The sequence below is a fragment of the Bufo bufo genome, chromosome 7 (assembly GCF_905171765.1).
Source record: "Bufo bufo chromosome 7, aBufBuf1.1, whole genome shotgun sequence".
NCBI classification, from domain to species: Eukaryota; Metazoa; Chordata; class Amphibia; order Anura; family Bufonidae; genus Bufo; species Bufo bufo.
The window spans coordinates 63,642,251-63,651,689 of NC_053395.1; the positions used below are offsets into that span (position 1 = coordinate 63,642,251).

General features: G+C 47.0%; 1 protein-coding gene across 1 annotated transcript; it reads left to right on the forward strand.

The window, feature by feature from the left end:
* Window positions 1-5,008: 5,008 nt before the first annotated feature.
* On the forward strand, window positions 5,009-8,543 carry SOCS1 (suppressor of cytokine signaling 1). Its single transcript, XM_040441184.1, has 2 exons — window positions 5,009-5,321; window positions 7,543-8,543. The coding sequence occupies exon 2, from the start codon at window positions 7,621-7,623 to the stop codon at window positions 8,254-8,256; it is 636 nt and encodes a 211-aa protein (XP_040297118.1). The 5' UTR covers window positions 5,009-5,321; window positions 7,543-7,620; the 3' UTR covers window positions 8,257-8,543.
* Window positions 8,544-9,439: the final 896 nt, after the last annotated feature.

The following is a 9,439-nucleotide window of genomic DNA, read 5'->3' on the forward strand; positions in this document are numbered from 1 at the left end:
TACCCTAAAGCTAGTTTCACACTACAGATGTAGCTGAGCTAAAAATGACTCTGATAACACGTGACAGTGTTATCTTGTGACAAAGTCATTGAAAAGTCATTTTCTTGCCATTCTTTACTTAAAGGGGTTCTGCACTGTTTAAACTGATGATCTATCCTGTGGATAGATCATCAGCATCTGATCGGCGGGGGTCCGACACCCGGGACCCCCACCGATCAGCTGTTTGAGAAGGCAGTGGAGCTCCAGCAGCGCCGCGGCCTTCTCACTGTTTACCGCTGGCCCAGTGACGTCACAACTTGTATCAACTGGCCTGGGCGGGGCTAAGCTCTGTTCCCTTGAATGGAGCTTAGCCGCGCCCAGGCCAGTTGATACAAGTTGTGACATCACTGGGCCAGCGGTAAACAGTGAGAAGGCCGCGGCGCTGCTGGAGCGCCGCTGCCTTGTCAAACAGCTGATCGGCGGGGGTCCTGGGTGTCGGCCCCCCGCCGATCAGATGCTGATGATCTATCCAGAGGATAGATCATCAGTTTAAACAAAGTGCAGAACCCCTTTAACACATTAACTTTAATGCATCTGACAGGCTGTTTCGGCACAAGAACAGCCTGCCGAAGTTCATCGTACCTGACATAACCGGGAGGAGTCGGGGCACCGCCAGGCCCCACTGACTAGAATGCAATCCGGCGGGATCCAGCCTGTTTACGGCATTAATACTGGAAACAGACCGCATCCCCGCCGGTTCACATTACAGTCAAATGGCTCCGGGAAGGGAAGGCAGAATCTGGCTATGCAGGATATGATGAACTCCGGCAAGCTGCTCCTCTGCCGGATGATTTTAATGCTAATGCAAAACTTGCCTAAAGCAGAGACAAATGATTATGGATGGCAGGTACTGGAAGGACTCTTTTTTATGGGGCCAGAATGACCCTCTACCATATTGTGCAATACATACCATTTCACTGGGGGACTGACCTTTCTCTTGTAGCGGCTCCTATATGGTAAATATAGTATCACAGAAAGGCAATTCAGATAAACCCCTTTAGGGCTCATGCACATGGACGTATGTTCAGTCCGCATCCGGTTCACATTTTGTGTGTGCTGTCCGCATCCGTATGTCTGTTCCAAGGCCCCACAAAAAAGATAGAACATGTCCTATTCTTATCCGACAAGGATAGTACATTTCTAAAGGAGCTTGAAAAAAAGAATGGTGGCAAGTACACGGCTGGGATCCACGTTTTGCAGATCCACAATTTGCAGCCTTAAAGAGAATCTATCACCATAAAAATGCAGAGCAAGCTGCAGGCATGATGCTATAGAGCAGGAGGAGCGGAGAAGATTGACATAAAGATTCATTAAAACTTGTCGCTTGTTCATTAAAATCTCTCTTGTGAACAAAACCCTTGGCTTTAGAGTTTGTTTGTTTTTTGTAACAAAGTAATGAAAATCTCAACCCTGATGGTTGTAGAAATGCAGAGGCTTGTCATGGAACATAACACAGACCTGGTCTTATTTAGGTCAGTGTAAGATTAGGGTATTTCTAAAAATATGTTTCTGTTTTATTAGAAACATTAGTAATAGTGGGTATTGTCCTGACCAGGCAATGACTAGGTTAACATTTCTATGAAAGATTATATTAGGGTTACAGAAAATTAGGAACTTGGCCCTTGCTGAGTTCTGTGGATGGAACAAAGAGTTTTGTAACTTCCTAGGAATTGTACAGCGGAAAAACTGGTCTGAAGCCAAATCCGAAACCAGTCATATCAGTGCCAGAAAAGAACAGCAGCGGAAGATATGCAGACTACATAAACGGAGAGCTTTCCAGTGGATAATGTAGAAATCACACTGCAGTCCATGGATCAGTCTGTGTACATATCCATCATCAGTATTCACCAGCAGCTCAGGTTCGGCAGAACAGGAGCCAAAAACATTCTCCACACGGTCAGGTTTCCTGATGCCGTTTTGGAAGCCAAAAAACAGAAGTTGTATCTGTCCTTCAATCTTTCTCTAAACTTTTGTATACATTTTTGTTAGCCTGTCCCTAATGCCCAAACATCACTTTTTATATTATACACTGCTCAAAAAAATAAAGGGAACGCTTAAACAACACAATGTAACTCCAAGTCAATCACACTTCTGTGAAATCAAACTGTCCACTTAGGAAGCAACACTGAGTGACAATCAATTTCACATGCTGTTGTGCAAATGGGATAGATAACAGGTGGAAATTATAGGCAATTAGCAAGACACCCCCAATAAAGGAGTGGTTCTGTAGGTGGTGACCACAGACCACTTCTCAGTTCCTATGCTTCCTGGCTGATGTTTTGGTCACTTTTGAATGCTGGCGGTGCTTTCACTCTAGTGGTAGCATGAGACGGAGTCTACAACCCACACAAGTGGCTCAGGTAGTGCAGCTTATCCAGGATGGCACATCAATGCGAGCTGTGGCAAGAAGGTTTGCTGTGTCTGTCAGCGTAGTGTCCAGAGCATGGAGGTGCTACCAGGAGACCGGCCAGTACATCAGGAGCCGTGGAGGAGGCCGTAGGAGGGCAACAACCCAGCAGCAGGACCGCTACCTCCGCCTTTGTGCAAGGAGGAACAGGAGGAGCACTGCCAGAGCCCTGCAAAATGACCTCCAGCAGGCCACAAATGTGCATGTGTCTGCTCAAACGGTCAGAAACAGACTCCATGAGGGTGATATGAGGGCCCGACGTCCACAGGTGGAGGTTGTGCTTACAGCCCAACACCGTGCAGGACGTTTGGCATTTGCCAGAGAACACAAAGATTGGCAAATTCGCCACTGGCGCCCTGTGCTCTTCACAGATGAAAGCAGGTTCACACTGAGCACATGTGACAGACGTGACAGAGTCTGGAGACGCCGTGGAGAACGTTCTGCTGCCTGCAACATCCTCCAGCATGACCGGTTTGGCATTGGGTCAGTAATGGTGTGGGGTGGCATTTCTTTGGAGGGCTGCACAGCCCTCCATGTGCTCGCCAGAGGTAGCCTGACTGCCATTAGGTACCGAGATGTCACGTTGCACCACAGACTGTCCAGGAGTTGGCAGATGCTTTAGTCCAGGTCTGGGAGGAGATCCCTCAGGAGACCGTCCGCCACCTCATCAGGAGCATGCACAGGCGTTGTAGGGAGGTCATACAGGCACGTGGAGGCCACACACACTACTGAGCCTCATTTTGACTTGTTTTAAGGACATTACATCAAAGTTGAATCAGCCTGTAGTGTGTTTTTCCACTTTAATTTTGAGGGTGTCTCCAAATCCAGACCTCCATGGGTTAAAAAATTTGATTTCCATTTTTTTTTTTTTGTGTGATTTTGTTGTCAGCACATTCAACTATGTAAAGAACAAAGTATTTCAGAAGAATATTTAATTAATTCAGATCTAGGATGTGTTATTTTTGTGTTCCCTTTATTTTTTTTAGCAGTGTAGTTTATTAATGTTTTTTTGTATTTTTATTAGACTTTTCCCTACCTAAAGCGCACGTTTCGCTGTGCGCTTAAAATCTACTTCTCTGTGCACCGCTGACTTCTCAGTGGTGTACTGAGTACAGATTTGACATTTGTATGAATGGGGCAGCAGCGCAGGAAGTACGGGCAGGAGCGCATATTGCTGCTCCCGCCTGCGCCCCCTGGAGGTTTAAACATCCTTTTTCTCCAGCAGCAGGCGGGGCCAGCGGGAGGAGGAGAGCGCTCGCTGGCCCTGTCTATCAAGAGGAGATGGGGCGTGTCTAGAAGCGGCAGCTACCAGCAAGTACACGCCCAACTTGCTGGTAGTGAAGACATTTGCATATGATAAAAGTATGATTTTTACAAGAAATAAGCCACAGACAAAGGTAGGACATGTATGATTGCACTCAGCTGACACTAGCAAATTGCACAATGGGGGGTGACAGAAGCCCTTTAATGATTTATTGATATTATCATGTGAGCAGTATTGTTTAATGGTGGCGCTCTTTATGTCAGGCATTGTGCTGCAAGTTTTTATTCTGCTGGCACCACTATGGGGGCACTGTTTAGGCTACTTTCACACTCGCGTTTGGTGCGGATCCGTTCAGATAATACAACCGTCTGCATCCGTTCAGAACGGATCCGTTTGTATTATCTGTAACACAGCTAAGACGGAACCATCTTGAACACTATTGAAAGTCAATGGGGGACGGATCCGTTTTCTATTGTGCCATATTGTGTCAGTGAAAACGGATCCATCCCCATTGACTTACATTGTGTGTCAGGACGGATCCGTTTGGCTCAGTTTTGTCAGACGGACACCAAAGCGGAATGGAGACGGAACGGAGGCAAACTGATGCATTCTGAGCGGATCCTTTTCCATTCTGAATGCATTAGGACAAAACTGATCCGTTTGGACCGCCTGTGAAAGCCCTGAAACGGATCTCACAAACGGAAACCAAAACAACAGTGTGACAGTAGCCTTAGCTGACGCATTTCGCAGCTGTTTTTTCTCCCGGCTCCAGTGATGGGGCCTCTACTTCATTCTACATTTCCTAGAAATGAAACTCTTCTCAGCAGCAGATAAGGAAACCCTGTGGTGGCCTCTCCTCCTCCTCCTCCTCCTCCTCACTGCTCAGATCTGGGATTATTCCATACAGGATTGGGTTTATTGCCTTTGAATATAAAGCTCCAGATTAGCACCCAGACTGTACGTGTGACAGATGTGAGGGCGGTCTGTGTACTGCGCTGTGGAGTATGTCGGTGCTATTTAGAAATGAGGGGGGGGGGGGATTTATCAAATCTGGTTATCAATGATCAAATTAACCAATCAGATTCCACCTTTCATTGTCCAAAGGAGCTTTGAAAAATAAAAGGTGGTCTCTAATTGGTTGCTATGGGCAACTAAATTCATTTTCCTTTCCACCACTTTTGATTCATTTCCCCCTAGGTCTATAAACAGTAGAATGATAAGTCGGACCTGACGGACCTTCTGCAGGAAGATCTGGTGATCGGTAGAAGCGCAGCGGGACTTCGCTTTGTGCCCCGGGACGAACTCTTCTCTGGAATAGAAAGTGAAAGTATCGGAGGCAGAAGGCGTGCTGGGAGTGGGGGAGGGGCAGGGCTCTGTACAAAAGAGAAGCGCTCGCCGTCCGCAGGCAGAGGCACTGACAGCACAGCCCTGCTGCACTCCTCCTCCTCCTCCGCCGGCAATCAGGCCCCGCTCTCCTCCAGACACCTGGACTGCCCCTTGAAGGAGATTATGATTCATCTCACCGCTGGCCTCCCAAGGATCTCTATCCCGGCGGCCGTATCTGTGGACTACAGCGGGGAGCTGTGTGTGCTGTCATCCTTCATACATCAGGTAAGGGCTGGGGAGGACAGTCGGGGTGTGAGCCCATGGTGGAGCCAGGACGGGACCCATTCTGATACCTGCCTTACCTCTGGTGGCATTAGGGGCAGAGCTTGTGACAAATGACAAACTCAGCTCTGCTACATCCATTATTACTGACAGGGAGAAGGCACTCCGGCTCCTATTCCTGTAGGGGACATTGGATTCTCTGGAGGGTCTCCTCCATGCAGATGCTGAGCCCCCTCTGCCTCCCCTTTGTCTCAGCTCTCAGTTTTCTAAGGTTTGGGGGGAAAAGAAAAACATCCTCAATCCCTGGACTTGATCCTGGGTTTTATTACTTTAGCAACGCTTCACTGGAACAGCTGCCTTATTTTGTCAGAGCAGCGCTCAGGAGTTTGTCATTTGGCACACATACATTTCACAAGGCACTGTCTTGGTAAATGATCTCAGACTACACGGTTTAATAGCAAAGCCGGTTCTGGGAATTGACTGGGACTCCATAGCATGCTGCATGGGTCTGGTGGTCCCGCTGTGGGGAGCAGATTGAGCTGCAGTCCAAAAAAAATCCTGCAGCTGCAGCGCTGGCTGGAGGATGGGAGATTCAGCGTGTGCATCGTTAGCGACGAGCTTTGTAGTCTCAGGGCTGATCAAGGACACAGAACCGTCACAGATATCTGACGCTGGCAGAACAGGATCCTGGGGCGTCCGCGTGTCACCTTTCACAGGCTGCCATCATTACAAGATTTAGTCGTAATCCGTCCTTCCACTAGATTTCGGCGCAGGATGGACTCTCTTTTGTATCCGCGCCGTTTAGTGCATCCGTGAATGAGCTCATCCGGGCAGCTCGCTCTCTCTTTTTTTTTTTTTACATGTGACTTATGATATGGAAATCAGATCTGCCGAAAATCGAAGCAATTCTGCTCACTAATAAAAAGTAGAACAATTTAGCGGAAACCCATCATAGGCCTTATGCCAAGATTGCTATCGAAAGTTGGAGCTGCAGCTCGCCACCTGTAGCCCGGCAGGTGTCTCCGCTGGCATAGGGGTCACCTACAGCAACCGGAGCAGCCAAACATAGGAACGTACATGGGTACTCCCAGGACAGATAGGATGCGTGCATTGGGCCAGGTCTAATTGCTGGTTTAAGTCTACGTATAGTACAAGAAAAGAGAAAAAATGACCATCCAAGTATCCGACTATTCTAGACGATGCAGGACACGTACAGTTGTAGCAGAGTCGCACCAGAGTTTGTCTGTGCATTTATAATGTGGCATTGCTAGCACTGGACACGTGCCCATTGCCCTTCATCTCCAAGCAGTAATCGCCACCTCTAATAAAATGATGCCCCAGGTATCTTCAGCTTCCCTAGTGTAAAGCCATTATTGGTATTCTGCATTAACCGAAATAACAAACTCGGCTCTGCTACATCTACATTCATTGAAGTGCGTTTTTGGAAAATTGCAATGAGCGTGTATACTTTTTTAAATAAATTTTTTTGGGGATAGGTGCCTTACATCTAGACGGTGGGAAGGGTTAAGTAGCAGAGGAGGGCTTTGCCTCCACAGAGCCAGGGCCGCCGCTGACCATTCAGAGCAGCAGCAATCAGCCTAAATGCTTGTTTTTAAATCAATGCCTGTGCGCTAGAGTAGCTGTAAAAAATGGCTGTGGGGAATTGTTTTCTGAGAATGCCTGCTTGCTCCTCAACCATTTACTGAAGCAGTCAATAAGTGGATACTACATCTACCAGAAAGAGCTGAATTCTAAAATCCCAGGCAGAGATAAAGGTCAAGTCAATCAGCAAAGATTTATTGAACCGCGCGTCGCGTGGAGAAGACTTTAAAACATATTATTTGGTAGGAAGCCATTTAGTGCCGACCTTTTTTTTTCGAAGTCATAGACCGTAGAGGCCGAGTAACAGGAAAGAGAGGTAGCAGAGCCCTGCGGCGCGCACCAGACACGGAGCGCTCGCCTTTACCAGGAACTCGTCATTTACAGCAAGCAGAGTAAAAATAGCAAGCAGCTTTTCATGATGAGTCTGTGATGGGAAATGCACGTTTGAGAAGCTCTCCGGATGACTGGAAGGTATAGCAGACACGGTGTTGCCTGCAGACGCTTATTATCTGATCATCCATGGATGGCTAGGAGATAAAACATAGATAGGTAGAAGACACGATGGGCTGTTCTCATGTGATGTTTATTATTAAATTGCAACCATTTTTCTTTGGGTTTTCAGAAGAACCACAAAGGACGTGCAGACCTGCCGCTAAGAGGGACGCTATGGAAGACCACATAGGTTGGTCAAGTCTATAGGATGGTAGCACACAGCAAGGTGGAAGCAGATAATGCCGTTTCAGACCGAAGACCTCAGCACCCGGATGCTTCCCACTCTGAGCGTTCCCAGATCCAGCCCGCCAGAGCCGTCCATAACAGTCCAGGGCGTCCCAGTCCCGCATCGCAGCTCGGCGACACGCACTTTCGGACCTTCCGCTCTCAGTCGGATTTTACCGTTATCACCAAGACCAGCAGTATGCTGGACACCTGTGGATTTTACTGGGGACCTATGGCGGTTAATTTGGCCCATGAGAAACTAAGGCTGGAGCCTTTGGGCACTTTCCTCATCAGGGACAGTAGACAGAAGAATTGTTTCTTTGCCATCAGTGTTAAAACAGCCACCGGACCCATCAGCATCAGGATCCACTTCCAGGCCGGGAGGTTCTGCCTAGATGGCAGCAAAGAGTCATTCAATTGCCTTTTCCAGCTGCTGGAACATTACATCTTGTCTCCTAAAAAGATGCTTGTCGCTCCTCTAAGGAAGGTCAGGTTAAGACCACTACAAGAACTCTGCCGAAAAAGCATACTGGCGACATTCGGGAGGCAGAACCTGGACCTAATACCCGTCAACCGGGTCTTGAAGGACTATTTAAAGTCTTTCCCATTTCAGATCTAGCACCACAGGGCATTAACACGAGAAGGACACGCGTGTTCCACCTTCTGCTTCCTGGGATTATTTTTAACGTATCTTATTTAATGGTGGTCAAGTTTATTTTTGTAGCAATTTAACTGTATTTTGGGATGAAACTTGAACACTTGCCTTTTAATGTTTACAGAACCAGATTCTTTGCACAAACTAAAAGGGCTCTCCCCCTTTTTGAATGTTTCTTTCTGCCGTGCAGATCATTTATTTTATTACACTTCAAAAGTAATAAATTTTTATTATAAAATATTCAAACAACAGCTTCACTTGTACCTGATTATTCCGGGAGTCCTTTGTATTCCAGTGGGGGATACAATGTTGGCAAAGAGATAGACTGATACATTTAGCAATGGATTTGGCTGTGTCCTTCATGCAGATGTAGCAGAGCTGAGCTTGCCATCTGGCAACGCACTTTGGAATATCCGTTTGATTTAGTGGCGGTAACCAATGAGAGCCTACAGAGAGGCGCGCTTAGCTGTTCTACATCTGTATATGGGCTATTATGTTTGGTTTGAGCATTAAGGTTTAAACACAGACAGAGTGAGGCCTCCTGCACACGACCTCATCCGTTTTTATGGTCAGAAAATCGCGCGTCCGCAAAATACAGGCGCATCCCACAATTTCCACAGGACCCACGTTTAAAAAAAAGCCTATTCTTTTCTGCAAAATGGACAAGAATAGGATAGGTTCTATCATTTGTGGCCCGGCCATAGGGATGCAGACAGCGCACGGAGGACATCTCTTTGCTGTCCATTTTATTTTCGGACCCCTAGAAATGAATGGGTCCGTGTGCGATCAGCAAAAAATGCAGTCGTGTGCATGAGACCTTGAAGGAGTTTTTTCTGAGATAATGAATATTGATGGCTAAAGAGAGACAGAAGAAAAAAATTAAAAAATTTTAAAAAGTGAGAGACGAGAGAGAAAAAAAACTAGTCCTAGGAGACCTCAGAGCGTCATATACAAATTCTGTGGCCAATTAGAGCACCTTTGATTTGGGTGAAATCGATTCGGGATTGAATTGCATCAGTCAACCGATTCTGCAGAATCAAACCCAAATCGCATTTTGACTGATTCGCTCACGCTGGTGGGGGTCCAATTCCTATCACCCCTGCAGATCAGATTTTGTAGAGGCTGTGCCAATAAAGAACTGAAGAGG

Bases quoted from the DNA above. Each gene is read 5' to 3' on its own strand.
- SOCS1 (XM_040441184.1), top strand. From the start codon at position 7,621: ATGGTAGCACACAGCAAGGTGGAAGCAGATAATGCCGTTTCAGACCGA.